This window comes from Salmo salar, chromosome ssa16 (genome assembly GCF_905237065.1).
Source record: "Salmo salar chromosome ssa16, Ssal_v3.1, whole genome shotgun sequence".
In the NCBI taxonomy this organism is placed as follows: Eukaryota; Metazoa; Chordata; class Actinopteri; order Salmoniformes; family Salmonidae; genus Salmo; species Salmo salar.
In genome coordinates, this window is record NC_059457.1 from 39,871,365 (window position 1) to 39,896,420 (window position 25,056).

At 42.3% G+C, this 25,056-nt stretch overlaps 1 protein-coding gene across 1 annotated transcript in view; it reads right to left on the reverse strand.

The window, feature by feature from the left end:
- The window catches only part of LOC106573567 (fibrillin-2), a 113,049-nt gene extending 89,603 nt beyond the window's left edge, over nucleotides 1-23,446 (reverse strand). Inside the window, exons 1-4 of the mRNA XM_014148716.2 lie at nucleotides 23,300-23,446; nucleotides 21,261-21,591; nucleotides 8,135-8,217; nucleotides 7,708-7,815 (exon numbers count right to left, since the gene is read on the reverse strand). Of these exons, the coding sequence (XP_014004191.2) occupies nucleotides 7,708-7,815; nucleotides 8,135-8,217; nucleotides 21,261-21,439 (370 nt within the window). The 5' untranslated portion in view covers nucleotides 21,440-21,591; nucleotides 23,300-23,446. The remainder of the gene's footprint in view (nucleotides 1-7,707; nucleotides 7,816-8,134; nucleotides 8,218-21,260; nucleotides 21,592-23,299) is intronic.
- Between the last annotated feature and the right edge of the window lie 1,610 nt (nucleotides 23,447-25,056).

The following is a 25,056-nucleotide window of genomic DNA, read 5'->3' on the forward strand; positions in this document are numbered from 1 at the left end:
TCCGTCATGCCAAAATGGGCCCTTACAACACACCTCACATTCTTGCATTTTTGGACCGATTGCACCACTTCGTCACAGCAGGTAATGAAATGCACCAGATGCAATACACTGTCATCTGGGACAATGTGTCATTCCACCGCTCTGCTTTGGTCCAGAACTGGTTTCAACACCATCCACAGTTGACAGTACTATACCTTCCACCATACTCTCCGTTTCTAAACCCTATGGAAGAGTTTTTCTCTGCATGGCGGTGGAAGGTTTACGATCTCCAGCCCCAGGCTCAGGTACCCCTCATTCAGGCCATGGAGGACGCCTGTGACCAAGTCGACGCCGCAGCTGTGCAAGGATGGATTCAACATTCAAGACGGTTCTTCCCGCGTTGTCTTGCTAATGAGGATATTGCTTGGGATGTTGATGAAATTCTCTGGCCAGATCCAGCTAGACGAAGAGATAATGTATAGTATGTTTACTGTAGTATTTTCTGTACAATATTGTCCATTTTTTTTCTGATTATTTTTTTATGTTTGTTATTTACTGTAATTGTAACCTGTACTGGATACAGTATTTTACGTTTGTCTGTTTGCTGAGCTAACAGTGTTATGCACACTACTGTAGTAGCATGAAAACTGGGACATGTTTTGTTGTGATTCTCCATGTTGACTGATTTGGGTATATGGAGAGAAATAAATGATATTTCCCTCAGTCTGCAGCATTGGTCTTGTGTAGTGTTTGTGTAGTTGCACTTTCTCTGTGTACTTCATTTTCAGTACTCTAATCACTGACAATAAGACTTGCTAAAAGTGTTTTAGGTTAGCAACAGCAGTGTGTAACTGGTTCAAAAAGATTGAAGTCATTAGAAATGTGTGTTTCGTATGGTAACAAAATATTGTTTTTATGAAGTCGTGTATAGTTTTGACAAGTGTTCCATTTTGCAAATTATCTGAAGTGTTGTGCTACTTTGGTGTAGGGTTGTGCTAATTGTGTGTAGTGTTTTGACAAACCGGGCCCTGTTTTCAAAATTGTGCTTACACAATTGAAAAAAACTAACTTGGAACACCATTACAGTTCAACTCCATATTTGTGTAACAATGTTGTACAGTTAGGTCTAGTATCAGACGGGTGACAAGACTAACAGTTCGTCCAATGGAATTAACACTTGGGTACTGACTGTCTTTTACATACTGGTATTTGGGCTCTAAAAGCATTTCAGTTCAACTCAACTATATCAACACACTTTGTACTATAACATTTGTAGAGCACTCTTACTGCAATTCTGGGCTGTACTTGTGTAGACTTAATTGTATTAGTATATTGTAGAGCACTTTACTGCCAAACAAGGCCCAGGCAGACCCCACTCCAGCTACAGTATAATCAAACAGATTGTGGAGGCTATAAGTTGAGCCAGCTGTTTCCTATAGATAGGAATGTGCTGAGAGCTGAAAACCTCAATTCTGGAGGAGCATCATACTTAGAACTCAAATCAGCGAGCTTTCGACAGACTGACAGACAGACAGGCAAAGCCTGCCCGAGACAGACAGGCAGACAGATACACAGACAGGCTTGACAGACAGACAAGAAGGCAGGCTGACAGACAGAACGACAGACTATGTTCGGGGGATGTAAAACAGGACCCCACTGCTCTGCTCTATCCATCCAGATCTGGCAGAGAGCAGCCATCCCAGAGCAGAGTGAGAAGTGTCAGCAGGCTTCAGTTAGGATGAAGCCTAGCCAAACTTGGCTAGCCGAACCGAACAAATGTGCTCGCATACTCCCTTAAAAGACCTTCACTTGAAAAACGGGAAAAAGCTTGTCCATTTTACGACGCCATAGTCAAAACAGACTAACTCAAAATAGTCTGAGTTAACCTAAGATAACTCAAGATATTTGTCATTTCTGACGTTTTTGCCGAGGAGATCTTAGTCACGTAATTTTACATCTAACTAAGATTTTTGACGCAGTATTTCTCAATTAAAAAATGAAAACGAGTCGTCTCTCGTTGAATGACAAAGACTTTATTGAAGAATCCCTACTGTTGAGCAATCACCAACGAAGGGGCGTAGACTTCGGCTCCGAACTTCAGCTTGCCTACAGAAAAAAATTGTGTGCCTGAGCAGCAGAAAAAACTCTCACTGAAGTCCAAAATGAACAAAAATGTCACAAAATGTAATCTTACCGTGTTATGGGCTCTTAACCAACCATGCTATTTTGTTCGTTTTTTCGCATTGTTCCTAACTTGTTTTATACATAATGTTGCTGCTACCGTCTCTTATGACCGAAAAGAGCTTCTGGACATCAGAACTGCGATTACGCACCTCAAACTGGACAAAGAGTTCTTCAATGAGTCGGACGGGGGGATATAATACAGACACCCGACCAGGCCCAGATCCCCGTGATTCGCTGGAGAAGGAAACTGAGATTTTGCGGAAAGAGATCAGGGTGACTTGTGAGGATCAGGCGACGAGTGGCTAATCTGCCCTTGTCTTCCGTCCTGCTAGCTCCTAGTTGCCGGAGACTTTAATGCAGGGAAACTTAAATCAGTTTTACCTAATTTCTATCAGCATGTTAAATGTGCAACCAGAGGGAAAAGAAATCTAGACCACCTTTACTCCACACACAGAGACGTGTACAAAGCTCTCCCTTGCCCTCCATGTGGCCCTCCATTTAGCACAGACTGGAATATGTTCCGGGATTCTTCTGATGGCATTGAGGAGTACACCACATCAGTCACTGGCTTTATCAATAAGTGCATCGAGGACGTCGTCCCCACAGTGACTGTACGTACATACCCCAACCAGAAGCCATGGATTACAGGCAATATTCGCACTGAGCTAACGGGTAGAGCTGACACTTTCAAGGAGCGGGACTCTTACCCGGAAGCTTATAAGAAATCTGCCCTCAGACAAACCATCAAACAGGCAAAACGTCAATACAGGACTAAGATCGAATCGTACTACACCGGCTCCGAGCCTGCAAGCTATTACAGACTATAAAGGGAAGCACAGCCGTGAGCTGCCCAGTAACACAAGCCTACCAGAGAAGCTAAATTACTTCTATGCTCGCTTCGAGGCAAGTAACATCGAAACATGCATGAACGCATCAGTTGTTCTGGACGACTGTGTGATCACGCTCTCCGCAGCCAATGTAAGTAAGACCTTTAAACACGTCAACATTCACAATGCTGCAGGGCCAGGTGGATTACCAGGATGTGCACTCCGAGCATGCGCTGACCAACTGGCAAGTGTCTTCACTGGCATTTTCATCCTCTCCCTGTCTAAGTCTGTAATACCAACATGTTTCAAGCAGACCACCATAGTCCCTGTGCCCAAGAACACTACGGTAACCTGCCTAAATGACTACCGACCCGTAGCACTCACGTCTGTAGCCATGAAATGCTTTGAAAGGCTGGTCATGGCTCACATCAACACCATTATCCCAGAGACCCTAGATCCACTCCAATTTGCATACCGCAACAACAGATCCACAGATGATGCAATCTCTATTGCACTCCACACTGCCCTTTCACACCTGGACAAAATTAACACCTATGTGAAAATGCTATTCATTGACTACAGCTCAGCGTTCAACACCATAGTGCCCTCAAAGCTCATCACTAAGCTCAAGATCCTGGGACTAAACACCTCCCTCTGCAACTGGAACCTGGAATTCCTGATGGGAATTCCCCCAGGTTTTAAGGGTAGGTAACAACACACCCGCCACGCTGATCAGGGGTGTGTGCTCAGTCCCCTCCTGTACTCCCTGTTCACTCATGACAGGCACGACTCCAACACCATCATTAAGTTTGCTGATGACACAACAGTGGTAGGCCTGATCACAGACAATGATGAGACAGCTTATAGGGAGGAGGTCTGAGACCTGGCTGTGTGGTGCCAGGACAACAACCTCTCCCTCAACGTGATCAACACAAAGGAGATGATTGTGGACAACAGGAAAAGGAGGACCGAGCACGCCCCCATTCTCATCGACTCGGCTGCAGTGGAAGCAGATTGAGAGCTTCTAGTTCCTTGGCGTCCACATCACCAACAAACTAACATGGTCCAAGCACACCAAGACAGTCGTGAAGAGGGCACGTCAAAACCTATTCCCCCTCAGGAGACTGAAAAGATTTTGCATGGGTCCACAGATCCTCAAAAGGTTTTTATAGCTGCACCATCGTGAGAATCCTGACAGGTAATCATAGACTGTTCTCTGCTACCGCATGGCAAACGGTACCGGAGCACCAAGTCTAGGTCCAAGAGGCTCCTAAATAGCTTCTACCCCCAAGCCATAAGACTCCTGAACAGCTAATCAAATGGCTACCCAGAATATTTGCATTGCCCCCCCCCCCAATTACTGTAATTGATCCACATTTCTCTTTCTGTCTTTACAGGCTGTGATTCATGAGGTGGTGAGGGGATACAGCATGACTGACTTTCCTGGAACCCTTCTTCACCTACAGTTTCTTTAGGACTTCCAGTTACTGTAAATGACCCAGTAGTAGCGTTCTGACTAACTGTACACAGCTGGTCCAGCTAACGACCATTCTGACCCCAGGCCTGGCTAGCATCTCGTGCAGACACTTGGTGATGGATTAATGTGAATGCCTTTGGACTACAGGTTTATAGGTTTGTGTACAGGTCTATTCTCACCAGACTCAACCTCAGCTCAACCCAGAGCTCCAGGACAGTGGGCCATATTGTTGAACTCCCACAGCATTCAGCCTAATCTCTTCTCAGGCCAACAGGGAAATTAAACATGAAATATGGCAATTCCAGCATGACGTAATCATGTAAACGTTTCATCAAAGCAGAGTACATTTTTCAAATGTCTCTCATCTGTTCCAAAAAAGTGATTCTAGGTCACAAAGGGGGGATAGGAAGAACATCAGACATGGTTGTAAACTCTAAGTTTCCAGAACCTTTGTGTTACAAACCATTCAGGGGCTGGAGGGGTTCATGTGTTTTCTCTGTAACGGGGGTTGGTGGAAGTGGAGGGGGTGGAAAGGGGGTGAGATGGCCCGTTCCTGTGACCTGTTCCTAAAGTGCCACACATGCTGAACAACAGGTAGGAGGTTGGGGTCCCACATACCCGGGGAACCACAATGCACCTCTGTGTGGCTGCCCTGTGGGTCGGCCTGCATCCTCCACATCTGTGTGTTACGGGGGGTTGAGAGAGCACAGGAAACTGGTGGTCGTGGGGCTGAACACTGAAGCACTTTATGACTGTGTTCTGTTCTGTATAGGCTTATACGCAGCTCCTGAGAATAGTGACATGTCAACGTCAAGTTCACTATGGAGATGTCATGTCGTCAAATACAAGTGCTCATGCTAAAATGTTGACAAACTGTGTCTGAAACGATTCACAGCATGAAGTTTTTCATTGCCATGCAAATCAGTCTTCCTTAAGTAACAGTGTAGTCTGGTGAGTTTGTCTGAATCACATTTCCATCTTTCACTTAAAGACTTCAGTAAACACATCTGCATCTGATTAGTAAAGTTAATCAAATAGGGCTGTAGAATCTCCATTAAAATAGTGTTTTGGACCAGTTTAATCTGTGGCCCATAGTGTTTAAATGAACTTTGGAAGTGATTAGGGTTTCCAAGGTCTTCAGAAAGCTTTTATCTGTGGCTCTTCTGTCTGTGTAATAGATCTATATAATACCACTTCCCCAGAGTTGAGCTGTCCTGAGGCCGTTTGGACCCTGTTAGTTGACAGCTGTTTCTGAGGGACTGTGAGGTAACGGGTATAATAGTTCTGGGAAGAAGTCTGACATGACTGGACTGATCCAGGACACAACTGCTCCACTGGAGACTAGATTATTATGGCCAACAGATATTTATATTGTCTACATTCATTTATTTGTCAGGCACCATGTTGTAACAAAGTCAACGATAATCAACAGATCTCCCTTAGGACAGGTCTCCCTTAAATATGAGATGGACCGTCTCAATGGGATGAACTATATCAATAAAGAATAAATAAATCAAGTTTATTTGCATCTGTGACGTCTGGAAATGAACCCACAGCTATATGACTATAGCATGTGTATGGGTTAAGATTGATAGCAACAGCTTGATCAAAAACATGTTGCTCATTTCTTCTGAGTAGTTACAACCTCTACATTCCAGATGTGGCTTCTGAGCCATAAAAGTACTATCAATAACCTGACCAATGACTACTGTGTCAGAGACTGGATATAATTAAAGGGAAGGGAAATGCACAGTATTTACCAACAACTCTATTTAGCTTCTGTTAGTCTGAATTACCCAAAGCAGTACTGCAACATAAGAAGGCCTGAAATTTCTGTAAGGTGTCAAAGTGCTTTGCTTCCTACTAAAAACAAGCACTGAGATGCATAGTGAAAACTGAACACCCCAGTGAAATAGAGCCACAGGTCAACCTACATTATCAAAACATATGGAGGATTGATTTAGACAGAGCAGGTTTTTATGAAGTATCAAATATAGCTTTTTTGGACAGAAAGTCCCCAGCGCTATACTGACCTGTACGAAACCTGTATGAAACAGAGGCCAAGCTTTGACAGAGCCATTTCGCAGCACTGGCCGATGGGTGTATTTATGCCATCAGCAGTCATAAACATGCATGACCCTTGACCCCATAAAATCTTCCAGAAGGCCAGAGAGAGAGAACAGTCTTTATTGATAGACACAACTCACAGTGTTGAATTACAATATTTTTGGACCCTTTGCCAAAAATCAGTCAAAACAAACTCCAGACCTACTATTCCTGTCCTAGTTAATCTGGACAATCCCAATACTGTAAGGCCGGTCTGTAAAAAGCCCATAAACCCCCTGTATGAGAGCAGAAGCAGTGAGTGTGACAATCAGTTCTCTACTGCACGATGGGAAGCTCATGCCTCTAGGGCCTCTCTCTCTCTCTGAGGGAAATTACTTCATACTGTTTCATACCATTTCCCATCACTTGGCTCGGCTCTGCTGGAGGCCTATCCTGTCTATGGGGGGACGTTAGCCTCTCATACTCTGGTTTTGGGAACTGTTTTCCCAAAAAGCTGGTGTTGGGCCTCTCTGGGGCATCTGACCAGTGTGGACGGTGGAGTCGATCCCTGTTTTACACCTCAGGGTCAGACGGGGAGGCCTGCGCTCAGGGCTCAGAGCTCAGTGTGCGTGTACAAGGGCCTGAAGGGGCTAGGCGTGACTGACGAGACTGCCCGGGCCCAGCCGAGCATGCAACACACACTCAGTAAGTGTTGTAGAAGTACTTCTCTAAAGGCTAGGAGCCCCAGCCATGTGTATTAATTCTCCCAAACCCTGTGACCTGGAGACTGCAGTCTGAAGCGGCTGAAAGTTTCAGGCTAAGAAATGGGCCATGTTTGAGAGCATCAAAACCATGGTGCATCATGGGTAAATTGTGACTGATCTACAAATAATATTGAGTAGTTATTTATGATTTAAGGTGATTTGTAGATCAATCAGTCTCAATTCGCCTTTAAAGTCGGCTGCAATGTCGAACGCTCCCATGAATACACAGAGCGATCTAGGCAAACTCAGTTTGAGATTTAGCAAAGTAGAATGGTGATATTGTCATGGAACAGCTGGTGGTGCCAACATGGATTGCTGTACTTTCCAGTATCTATAGCTGTGGTGGTGCATTGTGTGTGTTAGGTTGTCTTGAGTGGTGTTGGGGTGTATTGGGTGGTTTCTGGTAAATTGCTGGGGGTTGGGTGCTCACCTCCGGCACCGGCACCGGCCCCACAGCTGGGGGAGAGCTGGCCGCTGCCGCAAGTGCACATGTTGGGTCTGGAGCAGAAGCCATCACCGCACGAGTTACGGCAGATTGCTGGGAGGAGAGAGAGAAACAATGTCATATAGTGTCACAGCAACCTCTACACAGCCAGCCGGAAGAGGATGGCTCCCTTCTTGGCCAACTCTTTCAAATCAAATCAAATCAAATTTTAATGGTCACATATTTAGCAGATGTTATTGCGGGTGTAGCGAAATGCTCTGCAGGGTGTTGGCACTTCATTTGTGGGAAACCGCTACACAAATACAATAAGCTTCCATTTTTTTTATTGGACTAGCAAAGGCAACCCACAATGACTCAAGTTATTTAGTCATCAACAAATTGATATAATGTAATATAACTTATTAGTACTTACGGACGATACACTGGTTCCCTGCAGGCAGAGTCTTCCAGCCAGGGCAACAGTAGGAGTGGAAGCGAGAGCCACACACATTGGGCCTTCAAAAGGTAAGACAAGGAAAACAAACTCAGTACTCAACAGAGCCCCGATATAATTTAGGCAAAGTCCTCAACAAATACACATTGTCATGATTGTTTTCCAAGTGCTCAGAGACCCACTTTCACTCTAAACGGACCCAACGTTGATACGAAGCCTCCCAGAACGGTAGGCATTTTTGAATGGGGCTTACACAAAAATACCAGTTTGTTTTCAGTCATACTCAATGTAAACTTCCCAAGAAACAGGAGATATGTATAAACACCTTTCTCTAAGCCTCCCTGGTCTCTGGTCTTCTGGCATCCTGCCCGGTAACGCCCCTCCTGGAGTCCAGGTTCTGCCTGCTGATTGGTACCGGGAGTTTTTTAATTTGTATTATTGGACGGAAGGCTGCCCTGACCCCTGACACATGTAAGAGTCATCACACAGCTTGGAGTGCAGCTGACTGGTCTGCCAGGTTATCCACAACATCCCCCTGAGGAAACGGCCCAAACACATCTACAGGTCTGTCTCTGGTTTACACATAATGAACCTGGACTCAAGTACCCTAACAGCCATACTGAATTCTCCCAAACTCTTAGTGTCTTCAGAGCCTCTAATGCAGAGGTACTCAACTACTATTTGGTGTGGATGGATATCGTCCTTTATCGGTGCTGTGGTACAGCGTAGTAACAAACATAGTTGTCTACGACTTAGGAAACATGTTGTTATATAAAATGTACATTACATGAGACAAAAAATGTATTAATTACAACCTCTTTCGAATGTAAATATGTGCAACATTGCATCAACATTGCTGAGGAACAAAAGTGGTTGCATAACTGTCTATGCAAAAAAGTGCACTGTGAACCATTGTACATGGCCTTGAATTATTATTATTTAGATTTTTTAGCAAATAAAGTGCATGTTTTGTGGAGAACAAAGGAGAGTTGAACAAAAATAATCATCTGAATGCACAGAACGTCACTGTGGGCCATGTAATATTCATGTTGAGTATCTGTGGGCCATGTAATATTCATGTTGAGTATCTGTGGGCCATGTAATATTCATGTTGAGCATCTGTGGGCCATGTAATATTCATGTTGAGTATCTGTGGGCCATGCAATATTCATGTTGAGTATCTGTGGGCCATGTAATATTCATGTTGAGTATCTGTGGGCCATGTAATATTCATGTTGAGTATCTGTGGGCCATGTAATATTCATGTTGAGTATCTGTGGGCCATGTAATATTCATGTTGAGTATCTGTGGGCCATGTAATATTCATGTTGACTATCTGTGGGCCATGTAATATTCATGTTGAGTAACTGTGGGCCATGCAATATTCATGTTGAGCATCTGTGGGCCATGTAATATTCATGTTGAGTATCTGTGGGCCATGTAATATTCATGTTGAGTATCTGTGGGCCATGTAATATTCATGTTGAGTATCTGTGGGCCATGTAATATTCATGTTGAGTATCTGTGGGCCATGTAATATTCATGTTGAGTATCTGTGGGCCATGTAATATTCATGTTGAGTAACTGTGGGCCATGCAATATTCATGTTGAGCATCTGTGGGCCATGCAATATTCATGTTCAGTCACTCTGGGACTTTCCCTGCATTAATGAGAGAAATTACACTTTCTGTCTCTTGCCAATGCTTTGAACTTTGACACAAATGGAGTGAGAGCCACTCTGAGACACTGGTGCAGGTGTTCATTGGTGGGCTTGGTGCGGTATTTGTTTTGAATAAAGTTAATCGTGGAGAAGGCTGATTCACAGTTGTATGTGGAGCCAAACATGGTCAGGATGTATAGTGCCAGTTTCTTGAGAACAGGGACATCAGCTGCAGGCACCATCTTTCCCCAGAAAGTGACAGGGTCACAATCACCAGCCTGCTCCTTCAAAGACACATTTTCTTGCAGCTCAATCAACTACATTTGCAGTGATGCAAAATCTACCCATCTGAAGATCTGTTTTGCTTCTTCTGACAACTTTGTCACATTTGTGACCAAGAAGGGTTCTGGATGAGCAGCAGCAGTTCTCTTCCAACAGTGAAGTCATCAAAACGAGCCTTAAAGTTATCCATCAGCTTCTGGATGAAATCAACATGGTTGGGAACATCTTTGTCTCCCTGCGTTTGCACCAGAAGATTGGTAACGTGGACATGGTCTCCCTGGAGATCACTCTTGAAACATTCATACAGTTTCTTGACTGTGTCCAGCTCGCTTGCTAATAATCACAGAAATGAACGCTCGACAGTTAGGGAGCATCGGAAATGGTACAAACCATAGATAGAGGGCTATCTGTAGTTTGGATCTTTAGATCGACCGAAAGCAGAGCAGAGAAGAGCACACCTCCAACAGCATTGTCAGATGGCACAGAGACAGATAATGAGGTAAGGAGGGAGAAAGAGAGAGAGAGGGAGGGAGAGAAAGGGAAGAGTGTGAGACAGAGACAGAGAGAGATAGAAAGCGATATATAGAGAGATAGAAGAGGGAAAGGAGAGACAGAAATGAAAGGTTAGTTGGAGAAAAGACAGAACGGTGGGGAAAGGGATCAGTAGGAGGTAAAGGAAAACAAGTTGATGTTAAGGAGAGGAGGAAGGACTCAGAGGAGGGAGTGGAAAACAGAGCAGCAGATAAGGAAACAGAGAAAAGGGAAACAAGATTTTTTTGGGTCATACAGTACAAAAATCTTGAAAAATGCTGTTTTGACATACACGAAAACAGCGCAAGAGTACAACATTCTAACAATGAATGGTTAAAAAAACTGCTTGCTTGCTACAGACATCCATCTTTCTACACAGCAGTTAGCAGTTTGGCTTGGGTTTGTTGTTATTGCTCTCTCCTTCAGGCTAAACCTGGCATTTCAATATTCAGGCAAAGGGGATTTGCCTGAATATGGAAAATGAATGCTGTTTTAGTTTGTTGTTGTTGTTTGAAACTCATTCAAATTAGATCAGAGAAGTGTGTTGTAACTGTTGCCAAATAATTACATTAGCATATATTGCTAAGAATGTGACAGTAGTGTGATTCCCTTAGCGGGTCTAAAACCCAGGCCACCAACACCAATGACAAACACCCTAATCACTGTCCCAATACGGAATATCTCTAGGGCATGTGCTTATTGGGCCAGTACAGTTAGGCCCTGTCCAGAAGAAACCCTAACCCCTCCTCCCTAGGCACCGGTGTAGAACTAAAACAATGACATAGGTGTAAGCAAAGGGTGAATGCACTTTGAAGTAAATATCAGCTCTGTTAAAAGTACACTCAAGAAAAATTTGAATTGAGCGTAGTGACTCAGGAGTATCATTAAAACAGGTTAATATGCCCCACCAACATCAGACAACTTTACAGAAAGCCCTTCAATTGTTGAAATGAGTCATCAATGATGAGAGAACAGTCAAATGAACTGATAACTGATAATTGATACAGACATGGTGGCGTAGAAGGACAATCTGAATGCTGTGAATCAAGAGGTTGTGAGTTCAACTCCCAAGTGAGGACATGTTGAATAATAATTACTGTATAAATGAACATGCATAATGTAATCATTTGTGTCACATATGTAAGTTGAAAGCACTGTGTGTGTCTTCATCCCTAACCTTGTCAACAGACAAAAAGAGCTGTGTGTGTCTTCATCCCTAACCTTGCCAACAGACAAAAAGAGCTGTGTGTGTCTTCATCCCTAACCTTGTCAACAGACAAAAAGAGCTGTGTGTGTCTTCATCCCTAACCTTGTCAACAGACAAATAGAGCTGTGAATGAATGGATCAGTGTCTTGATTGGCTTGGCAACACATAAATGTTCTTACAACAATCCCATGAAATGTGTCTACAACATAAATATCTTATATTCTGAAAACATGGCAACCATGTTCTGTGTTTGTTTGTTGGGACGTTGATGGAATATTCTCCTAAACCACAGAAAACTGGACACGAATGTTCTTGCAACGTTCCCATGAAATGTGTCTAGAACAGTAATATCTTAAGTTCTAAGAACATGGTAACAACGTTCTGGGTAAGTTCTATTTGACAATAAGGGAATGGTATCTTGGAAGCATTCTTTGCACATCCCGGGAACATTCCTATAAAACAGTTAGTTAATGACCTAATGAGACTCTTAAGGGAACATTCTCGAAAGTTGTGGGAACATTTGTTGTTAGCTGGGTATGGTATAGAACTGGAAGGGTTGCTGTCGATGAGGTTAAACAGGGGCTTTGTTTAAGCCTAGTAACTGTAAGGAAAATAAGTTTAACCTGGTGAAAGAACTAGAGCTGAAAGGCTTTCAGAAGAAACACCTAATTGCTCCTTTCTCCAGGGCCCGGTTTCCCAATAGTGATGGAACTCAAAGTCTCTGCATTGTAAATCCGACTTCTGCAGTAGCTGTACAGTATTTGCTGCAATACGGCCTCTGCAGAAGCCAGGGCATTTATACTTATTGTGCTTTGCTGAGCAGAGCTGTTGTGAAGGAAGTTGTCAAGGAAGTGAGTTTGTGTTTATACTGGAACTTTCCGCCCCCACCGTCAACCAATCATGTCAATGTGGAGCTATACGGAGCCCTCCGCAGTTGTTACAAAATTTGGGAGGCACAAGGCGATGCGGTGCGAAGCTCAATTTGGCCTCTACAAGCCTCCGCAATTGCGTCACACCCTCCATACGGAGCCTCCAAACCACATTTTCAGATCAAGCATAAAATTGGCTTTTAGGCTTATGAGTGTTTCAACAATGGATCTTTCCTAAAACAGCCAAAGATGTAACATGCGTTTCCCAAAACACCATGCAGAGAGAACGTTTTCTAAGGGCGTTGTTGAGGCATGTGTCCATACTGATAGGATCGAAAGAAAGAGAGCGCTGCTCTCTTATAAGCTTTCTATGTTCAAATTTTACCTTAACATTATAATACTAACGATGGATCAGCTCCTAGAGAGATATTACTACCCACGGCTGCAAATATTGACACCTTAAAATGTACTACATCACCGATTTGGCACATCATTGAGCACATGTTAGGCTACACATTACAGACAGTAGCCGACAAGTAGCAAAATATGACTAAATTGATTGAACATGAAATGTATTCCAGTATGATACTGTTTATATTAATGCAGTCGTCTCGGTTTTCATTTGAAGCATCTTTTTATACATCGCTTGTTTGTATCAGTTGCCAAGACATTGGTAACTTTGTATTTATAGTCAACTTAGTTCTGAGGTTATTGGTGGTCACAGAGAGACAGATGAACCATGTGTTTCTATGTTTAGCGGAGATCTTCTGTGTATAAAGTGACGCCGGAGGGAAAAAATGTATCTAATGATGCACTTAGCTGTTCTACGATTGGTCTGATGCAGGCATTAGATTACAAACATTTTCAAGTGCAACTATGGTTTTGGGAAACAGCTCTGAGATTTAATGATGCTCCTTCAAAGGTTAGAACTAGAGGTCGACCGATTATGATTTTTCAACGCCGATACCGATACCGATTATTGGAGGACCAAAAAGGTCGATAGCGATTCATCGGCTGATTTTTATATATATATTTGTAATGACAATTACAACAATACTGAATGAACAATGAACCCTTTAATTTTAACTTAATATAATACATAAATACTATCAATTTAGCCTCAAATAAATAATGAAACATGTTCAATTTGGTTTAAATAATGCAAAAACAAAGTGTTGGAGAAAGTAAAAGTGCAATATGTGCCATGTAAAAAAGCTAACGTTTAAGTTCCTTGCTCAGAACATGAGAACATATGAAAGCTGGTGGTTCCTTTTAACATGAGTCTTCAATATTCCAAGGTAAGAAGTTTTAGGTTGTAGTTATTATAGGACCATTTCTCTCTATACCATTTGTATTTCATATACCTTTGACTATTGGATGTTCTAATAGGTACTTTAGTATTGCCAGCCTAATCTCGGGAGTTGTTAGGCTTGAAGTCATAAACAGCTCAATGCTTGAAGCATTGCGAAGAGCTGCTGGCAAACGCAGTAAAGTGCTGTTTGAATGAATGCTTACGAGCCTGCTACTGCCTACCACCACTCAGTCAGACTGCTGTATCAAATCATAGACTTAATTATAATATAATAACACACAGAAATACGAGCCTTAGATCATTAATATGGTCAAATCCGGAAACTATCATTTTGAAAACAAAACGTTTATTCTTTCAGTGAAATACGGAACCGTTCCGTATTTTATCTAACGGGTGGCATCCATAAGTCTAATTATTGCTGTTACATTGCACAACCTTCAATGTTATGTCATAATTACATAAAATTATGGCAAATTAGTTCGCAACGAGCCAGGCGGCCCAAACTGTTGCATATACCCTGACTCTGCATGCAATGAACGCAAGAGAAGTGACACAATTTCCCTAGTTTATTATTGCCTGCTTTTAACTAAATATGCAGGGTTCAAAAAACATACTTCAGTGTATTGACTTTAAGAAAGGCATTGATGTTTATGGTTAGGTACAACGATTGTGCTTTTTCGCAAATGCGCTTTTGTTAAATCATCCCCCGTTTGGCGAAGTTGGCTGTCATTGTTAGGAAGAAATAGTATTCACACAGTTCGCAATGAGCCAGGCGGCCCAAACTGCTGCATATACCCTGACTCTGTTGCACAGAACGCAAGAGAAGTGACACAATTTCCCTAGTTAAAAGAAATTCATGTTAGCAGGCAATATTAACTAAATATGCAGGTTTAAAAATATATACTTGTGTATTGATTTTAAGAAAGCCGTTGATGTTTATGGTTAGGTACACATTGGTGCAACAACAGTGCTTTTTTCGCGAATGCGCTTGTTAAATCACCCGTTTGGCGAAGTAGGCTGTGATTCAATGATAAATTAACAGGCACCGCATCGATTATATGCAACACAGGACAAGCTAGATAAACTAGAAATATCATCAATCTGTTGTCCGGGCCGCTGGCAGTCTCTATGGGGGTGCCACAGGGTTCAATTCTTGGGCCGACTCTTTTCTCTGTATACATCAATGATGTCGCTCTTGCTGCTGATCCACCTCTACGCAGACGACACCATTCTGCATACTTCTGGCCCTTCTTTGGACACTGTGTTAACTACCCTCCAGACAAGCTTCAATGCTATACAACTCTCCTTCCGTGGCCTCCAACTGCTCTTAAATACAAGTAAAACTAAATGCATGCTCTTCAACCGATCGCTGCCTGCACCTGCCCGCCCGTCCAGCATCACCACTCTGGACGGTTCTGACTTAGAATATGTGGACAACTACAAATACCTAGGTGTCTGGTTAGACTGTAAACTCTCCTTCCAGACTCACGTCAAACATCTCCAATCCAAAGTTAAATCTAGAATTGGCTTCCTATTTCGCAACAAAGCATCTTTCACTCATGCTGCCAAACATACCCTCGTAAAACTGACCATCCTACCGATCCTCGACTTCGGCGACGTCATTTACAAAATAGCCTCCAATACCCTACTCAATAAATTGGATGCAGTCTATCACAGTGCCATCCGTTTTGTCACCAAAGCCCTATATACTACCCACCACTGCGACCTGTACGCTCTCGTTGGCTGGCCCTCGCTTCATACTCGTCGCCAAACCCACTGGCTCCAGGTCATCTACAAGACCCTGCTAGGTATAGTTCCCCCCCTATCTCAGCTCGCTGGTCACCATAGCAGCACCCACCTGTAGCACGCGCTCCAGCAGGTATATCTCTCTGGTCACCCCCAAAGCCAATTCCTCCTTCGGCCGCCTCTCCTTCCAGTTCTCTGCTGCCAAAGACTGGAACGAACTACAAAAATCTCTAAAACTGGAAACACTTATCTCCCTCACTAGCTTTAAGCACCAGCTGTCAAAGCAGCTCACAGATTACTGCACATGTACATAGCCCATCTATAATTTAGCCCAAACAACTACCTCTTTCCCTACTGTATTTATTTATTTTGCTCCTTTGCACCCCATTATTTCTATTTCTACTTTGCACTTTCTTCCACTGCAAATCTACCATTCCAGTGTTTTACTTGCTATATTGTATTTACTTCGCCACCATGGCCTTTTTTGCCTTTACCTCCCTTATCTCACCTCATTTGCTCACTTTGTATATAGACTTATTTTTCTACTATATTATTGACTGTAGGTTTGTTTTACTCCATGTGTAACTCTGTGTTGTTGTATGTGTCAAACTGCTTTGCTTTATCTTGGCCAGGTCGCAATTGTAAATGAGAACTTGTTCTCAACTTGCCTACCTGGTTAAATAAAGGTGAAATAAATCAAAATAAAAAATAAAAAAATAAACCATGTGTAGTTAACTAGTGATTATGTTAAGATTGATTGTTTCTTATAAGATACGTTTAATGCTAGCTAGCACCTTACCTTGGCTCCTTGATTCACTCGCATAACAGGTAGTCAGCCTGCCACGCAGTCTCCTTGTGGAGTGCAATGTAATCGGCCATGATCGGTGTCCAAAAATGCAGATTACCAATTGTTATGAAAACTTGAAATCGGCCCTAATTAATCGGCCATTCCGATTAATCGGTCAACCTCTAGTTCTAACAATTAACTTAGTCTTAAAATGCTTTTGGGATACAGGGCCCAGGTGACTGTCAACAACATATGTAGTCAGCTAGCAGATCTTCTGGCTTTTTCTCAGTCCTTTGATCTTACAGACCAATATATAGGCTAGAGGCCTTCTGGGGGCCACATGCTCCTGGCTTGAAGGTGCAAACTCAACAGTTATGAGACAGAGTGTCGGAGGCTCTTCACATGGAGGATTCCAGAGGGCCAGAAGTTCAGAGCCAGACAGTTCAGAGGCAGAGCAGGGGCCACGGAGGCACTGCTGGGAAATAAAGTGGGTGGTTTGGGGGGGCTGTAAAGACAACAGTAAAGTCTGAAACCCTGGGCTGTGGAGTATTCAGCCAGCAGATAAACACTGTTCATACAACAAAGACCAGTGTAATGACCACAATTAAAATAATCTCTCCCTCACAGAGGGAATCTGTGACTCTGATGCTGTACCACCATTAACATAATCTCTCCCTCACAGAGGGAATCTGTGACTCTGATGCTGTACACAATGTTTAATGAAAGACTTTCCAATTTCATGTCATGTCAATGTCATTATGTTGTGAGGGGAGGGGGGCTATCAACTTGGATAATCTATATATGGTGAGTGCTAATATAGTCCTTAGAGGTCGACCGATTAATCGGAATGGCCGATTAATTAGGGCCGATTTCAAGTTTTCATAACAATTGGTAATCTGTATTTTTGGCCACCGATTTGCAGATTTTTTTGATTTTTTATATGTCATATTTTTTAACTAGGCAAGTCAGTTAAGAACACATTCTTATTTTCAATGACGGCCTAGGAACTGCCTTGTTCAGGGGCAGAACGACAGATTTTTACCTTGTCAGCTTGGGGATTCAATCTTGCAACCTTACGGTTAACTAGTCCAACGCTTTAACCACCTGCTTTACATTGCACTCCACGAGGAGCCTGCCTGTTACGCAAATGCAGTAAGAAGCCAAGGTAAGTTGCTAGCTAGCATTAAACTTATCTTATAAAAAACAATCAATCAACCAATCATAATCACTAGTTAACTACACATGGTTGATCATATTACTCGTTTATCTAGCCTGTCCTGCGTTGCATATAATCGATGCGGTGAGCATTCGCGAAAAAGGACTGTCGTTGCTCCAACGTGTACCTAACCATAAAGCTCAATGAAAATCAATACACAAGTATATATTTTTAAACCTGCATATTTAGTTAATATTGCCTGCTAACATGAATTTCTTTTAACTAGGGAAAATGTGTCACCTCTGCAACAGAGTCAGGGTATATGCAGCAGTTTGGGCCGCCTGGCTCGTTGCGAACTGTGTGAAGACTATTTCTTCCTAACAAAGACAGCCAACTTCGCCAAACGGGGGATGATTTAACAAAAGCGCATTTGCAAAAAAATCACAATCGTTGCACGACTGTACCTAACCATAAACATCAATGCCTTTCTTAAAATCAATACACAGAAGTATATATTTTTAAACCTGCATATTTAGCTAAAAGAAATCCAGGTTAGCAGGCAATATTAACCAGGTGAAATTGTGTCATTTCTCTTACGTTCATTGCAGACAGAGTCAGGGTATATGCAACAGTTTGGGCCGCCTGGCTCGTTGCGAACTAATTTGCCAGAATTTTTATGTAATTATGACATAACATTGAAGGTTGTGCAATGTAACAGGAATATTTAGACTTAGGGATGCCACCCGTTAGATAAAATACGGAACGGTTCCGTATTCCACAGAAAAAATAAACGTTTTGTTTCGAGATGATAGTTTCCGGATTCGCCCATATTAATGACCTAAGGCTCGTATTTCTGTGTGTTTATTATATTATAATTAAGTCTATGATTTGATATTTGATAGAGCACTGACTGAGCGGTGGTAGGCACCAGCAGGCTCGTAAGCATTCATTCAAACAGCACTTTCGTACGTTTTGCCAGCAGCCCTTCGCAATTCTTCAAGCATTGCGCTGTTTATGACTTCAAGCCTATCAACTCCCAAGATTAGGCTGGTGTAACCGATGTGAAATGGCTAGCTAGTTAGCGGGGTGCGCGCTAATAGCGTTTCAAACGTCACTCGCTCTGAGACTTGGAGTAGTTGTTCCCCTTGCTCTGCATGGGTAATGCTGCTTCGAGGGTGGGTGTTGTCGATGTGTTCCTGGTTTGAGCCCAGGTAGGAGCGAGGAGAGGGACGGAAGCTATACTGTTACACTGGCAATACTAAAGTGCCTATAAGAACATCCAATAGTCAAAGGTATATGAAATACAAATGGTATAGAGAGAAATGGTCCTATAATAACTACAACCTAAAACTTCTTACCTGGGCATATTGAAGACTCATGTTAAAAGGAACCACCAGCTTTCATATGTTCTCATGTTCTGAGCAAGGAACTTAAACGTTAGCTTTTTTACATGGCACATATTGCACTTTTACTTTCTTCTCCAACACTTTGTTTTTGCATTATTTAAACCAAATTGAACATGTTTCATTATTTATTTGAGGCTAAATTGATAGTATTTATGTATTATATTAAGTTAAAATAAGTGTTCATTCAGTATTGTTGTAATTGTCATTATTACAAATAAATAAAAAAATCGGCTGATTAATCGGTACCGGGGTTTTTGGTCCTCCAATAATCGGCATCGGCGGTGAAAAATCATAATCGGTCGACCTCTAATAGTCATCCTATAAAGAATAGTGTTGTAGAACTTAAAAGATATGGAAAGAATCCACAGGCTTTGTTACTTGCCATGAAAAGGCTGCTGGCATCCCCCGGCCATTCAGTTTCTGAATTGTTGCATTCGCTACATGATTATTTTTATATCTAATCTAATCTTGACGCCATGCAACACGGTTCTGCTTCACTGAGCAGATCAAAGGATAAGATTGCTAGACCCGAACAGCCCACTATGTGTGTTCTGAGTCAACCATTGAGTGAATGTGACACAGGTCAAGCCTGAAGTGGCCTTGTGTCTAGCTGGCTCTCAGACGAAATGGCTCCAATGAGACTCAATTTATGTCAGGCAGAGTTGTCCAATGGCTGCTGAATTAATCACACTGACTGACAAGAAAACAGCAACTCAGTCGTATGTGTGCTTTAGCCCACTCAAATAAAAAAAAATATGTTGTATTTTTGCATACACCGGATAGGTGCGGTGAAATGTATTGTTTTTTACAGGGTCAGCCATAATAGTACCTCAACCCTGGAGCAAATTAGGGTTAAGAGCCTTGCTCAAGGACCCATCTACAGATTTTTCCCCTTGATGGCTCGGGTATTCAAACCAGCAACCTTTCAGTTACTGGCCCAACGCTAACCATAAGGCTACCTGTCACCCCATGTCTGCACTGTAACTGAATACTATTTCATTCCAAGAAGGCCTAGCTTTCTCTCTCTCACTCCTTCTCTCTTTTTCTCTGCTGCCATGCGTTCTGTTGCTTTGTCACCTGCGGCAGTGAAACAAATGTCCCTTGTCGTGCCCCCAGAGCAATCAGAATACCTCATTTCCTGTGTTGGGGCGCAGGGGAGCCATAAGCAGGGACAGATGAGAGACTGATTGGAATAACTGATGCTGACATTCAAGACTAGTCCCAACAAAACATCCTTTGTTTTTCCGAAAGGGGGAAATATACAGTAAAAGCTTTGCCTTGCTCATTGACACACATCCCACCCAGTCCCAGGGGGGGTTGAGGGGAGACGGTGGGGATGATGATAAAGGAGGGAGAAGGGGGGCTCTGTGGTTTCTATGATCCACCCCACTGGAAAACTTGAACAGCCCCGCCTTCGCAAATTCCCAATTTACTGCCCCTTTACCCCTACTTTGAGTGATTACCTCCGCTCAAAACATTGTTGCCAATAAACTTTCCCCTGCAGTCTTCAGCTATGTGTTCTCCAGCTAATACGCTTAACAGAATGCCTGCTTGCTTAGATTTGGGTCATTGCATTCACTCAACAAACTTTCATTAATGGTCCTACTCCTTGACCTAGACTCTCCCATGAAAATGCCAATTTTCTGTAAATACTCAAGGATCTCTCAGTTTTGCAAGCAACCTTTTAGCTTCGAACATGTGCTGTCTTTTGGAGAACAATGATGTATTCAGCATTATTTGGTTGTACTAAGGCTATGTTGGCTTTAGCCCAGGAAGCACAGCAGTGGAGAGAAAGTTGCCAAGACAGCTCTAGTGGCAAAACCATCCAAATTGTCCAACTGTCCACATTCTAAGCCTAATCTATTTTCTAATCATATAACCATGTTTCAGTGGATCATTATGGATAAACTCAAAGACAGACAACCCCCACAAGTGCACTTCCTTTCTTCATAATCAATCAAAAATAAAGATGTTTTTTAATATATTTTTTTATTTAACTAGGCAAGTCAGTTAAGAACAAATTCTTATTTACAATGACAGCCTACCCTGGCCAAACCCTGCCCTAACCCGGACGACGCTGGGCCAATTGTGCGCCGCCCTATGGTTGCTGTCCTGGCTTTAATACTCAGCAAACAGCCAAACTCCTTACCCTCTGAGTGTCTCCTGTCCTCTCCGGCGAACCCTCTGCACCTCCCTCTCGTCCACCTTTCCCGTGAAGCGGCTGGTTTGGTACCCTCCGTCTCCCGCCTGGCCGTACGCAATGTGGACCGAGGCCAAGCACACGGCCGCCCATCCCAGCAGCACCCGGGCCAGCTTCCCTGCTCCCATTGGCTGCTTTGTGTGGCTCTGCGTAGCTCTGCTGCTGAAGACTACTGGATGATGTCACTTCCTCCTACTCTTTGTTGATGTCACCTGGGGTGAGCTACACACACGTCTGTGTGGACCTGTCCCAGTCCCTGTGTGCACTTCAGGGTTGGGGGCTGGTGGGGGGCAGACAGGAACATACATCAGGGCTTTTGGCATCCAGCAGACATGTGCAAGTTAACCATCTCAACACAAGAGTATTGGCCAAAAGTGATTGGTACTTAGGGTGGCATGTATGCTGTTTCAAGTCTGCAGAAAAAGTAATGGGTTGCTGTGCCAAATGACAGTGAAATATATTTTGAAATGCTGATGTCATTGCTAAAAAAGTCACATTTTATTTAGAAATCCCCCTCCAAACTACACCAACCCTCTTTCTCTCTCCCTTAATTGGGAAAATCTTCTGTTATTCTTCCAGGGGGAGAACTAAACCCAGTGCTTAACATATACTTTCACCGGTATCTGGATTTCATATCAAATTAATTTCTAAGTACTTACCTGCATTAAAGCATATTAAGTTGAAAAACGATCAAGTCTAATTGGACAGCCATTGGTTTTATTATTTCTCATTAAAAGTCAGCTTTAAGACTAAATGATTGGCCCCCAGTGATATATAACCACCGTTTAAACCACATCAGGGGGTTACAGAGAAGGAAGGAAAGATTGGCCATTTTCTCCTCAATAGTTGGTTATTATGCAAAACATGGGGAAGAAAAATAGCCTCCATCACTGCCTTCAATAAAAATGTAATGGAAGATGAGTGATAAATGACTGGTAACGATACTCCGCCTTCCCTCACTCCACCCCCGCTCTCTTTCTTTCGATCTGTCTTTCACTCTCTCCACACATTCAGACGCGCGTGCACACAAACACTTTAACACTGCTTTACATTAAATGTGTTGAAATATTGAAGCAGGAAGTCATTACAAAAATGACCGTAGCCATGTGAATATGCAATATTATTCATAATTTGTTCTAATATTTGAAATTATACATATAACGTTTTTTTTCCCCTGTCTTTCACAAATGTGATAGGCTACGACACCCTCAGTGGTAAAACGTTTGGTGGCTTCATTTACAGTAGGCAATGTTCCCCGGATCAATCCGCGAGCCCGAACAAAGAAATGCCTGATCAATTACAGTACTTATTGCAGTATATATATATATATAGCCTGTTTGTCGACTCAAATGTCAAATGACCGGTAAGCTATTTACACTGCAAAAAAAGACAAATGCAAAACTTAAATCAGCTAAAATGAATATACAACTGTTCTTGTCTTTGTCTTACATCTGAAAAACGTTTAATTAAAGGACAAGATAAAACTACATTGAACAGTGAAATGAATGAACTTCTAAATATCTGAAGGGCAAAACATTTAGGCACAATCATGCAGACATTTTGTTAGCAACTTTTTTTATGGGACAAAAATGAAAACATGATATCGAAGTGGACCACAAAGGTATCGTCTCTTGAAGCAAAGTTGCAAAGTAACAAACTAAACACCTTGATAATATAACCAACCACACAGCATAACAATTATATTCCCAAAGCATACAGGGAACCTCGGCTCGTAGGTAGGCTCCTGAATACTTATCAGCCACGGAAAAAATGCCGGCAAAACAGATGTTGCAGCTTTGCCTAAAATAATCCTCGCCGAAACAGTTTTGACAATTCCTTTCAACCATTCACAACTGAATAGGCAAGTCAATGCGCATTACTTTTGTTTTATAACACAAACATAACATTCTCAACTCGGGTAAAAAAAAGTCCTATGACAATAGTGAATAATTGATAACCATTGTCATAAATCAATAATTGCACAATACCTTATAATTGTTGCAGTGCCTTGAAGTCGAGGAGCCGCGAGTCCGAATTTGAAATGCGATATGTGCCTCGGAATGGGATATTGAACTATAGCCTTTGAGAAAAAGAGAAAAGTTAGGGAATTGCCCTGATTGGAAGAGGGGAGGTGCTTTTTTAGAAACACGGAGAGGGGGGTTACTAACGGACCACAGGACAAACCCACATTCCATAAGACTCTGTTATAAAGTGGGCAAGTATTTAGACAGACCTCTAACATGACCTATTTTCCAGCTACTTTCCTTTATAGCTGTGTAATGAAGACGAGTCTAATTAAGCAAATAATCAGTTAGACTAAAGCAATTAGTCAACTAATAATCCTCAATCGATGGAAATGTGTAAGACAAACTAACCTTGCCAATAGGATAGAATTCCATCATTAACGCCACAAAAGGTTGTTATAGTTCTATGGGGTTTGACTAATTATCACATGGAAGTGATCTGTGGACCTTTCCAATCATATTGAATGAGATCTTTTGTCTTTAAAGTTTGGTCAGTGGACACACCCTGTCATTTATCACAGGCAATTTAGTATGTTCACGTTAAAACCAAACTTAAAGGACACGTTATTGCTATATTGTCTGTATATTTTATGAAAGGTTTACACATGCTATTTAGATAGCTCTTCTATTTATTGCAGTAGCCCACAGGGCAGGAGCCCAACTTTCACTGGGGACATTCTGAAATTGCATTTTTGTCCCCCCCAGTTGTAAATCAAAGTTGGCCCCTGGTACATCGCATTGATTGACAGATCTTTATGCAATGTTGTTAATGTTGATAGAAAATAGATCAAATGAACTGGTGGCCTATTAAGCAGCTGAGCACATCCCAAGTGTTGGGATACCCTGTTTGTCTAAGGAAACAAGTTTGGAAAACACAGCAAGCAGTGTTTGTCAGGACTGCCCTAAAATAGTCTCCTACCACTCACAATTTGTAAGGAAGTTGTAAATACTGGTCTTTTTACAACAATGCACGAAAATTCTGAAAACTCACATAATACTGTAATTAGGGAGTACCACGTCAATGGAGTTATGAGTTTTGAGAACAAAAGACTTAGTGATATAATGAGTGAAAAGGTCAAATGTCAGTACTCCTGATATACAAATCATTTACATTTCCTTTTGTTCTGTTGGGATCGTTGACATTTAGAGGGTGGGTGTTTCCCTACAAACTAAATAAATGGACACTCCCAAGCCTTCATAGAGAAATCAGTGTTCAGGCCAGCTGGCATGGCCATGCTCTAAAGGTAATAAAACTAATTAGGAAAATTTGTATGAAATCATGTTTTAGCACTCTCTCACACTCACACACTTTCGCAGACGCACACACTCTTACACACACACACATCTGCATGTTTAAACCAATTATCATAGCACTCCATTCTCACATGGAATAACACACCCGAACTTAGCCTTGGTTGAAAGGCTTAGCCTTGAACATGCAGCAGTTGAGTGACTGGGATGATTTGTGATGTGCTTAGTTTGCAGTCCTCTTGGGTCTTCGAGTGGCTATCTTACACAGTGTGTGATGGGAAGAAAGACTGAACACCCCCAATGACTGTCTTCCAGCCCCTTCCACCCTTATGGAAAAACTACATTAATTTCACGTGATCACATGTAAAGTGTTCCAAAAACACTTGATCACATGTGATCTTATGTAAAATTAATGTGATAACATGTGACAACATCTAAAACAACACGTGATAACATGAAACCACATGTGA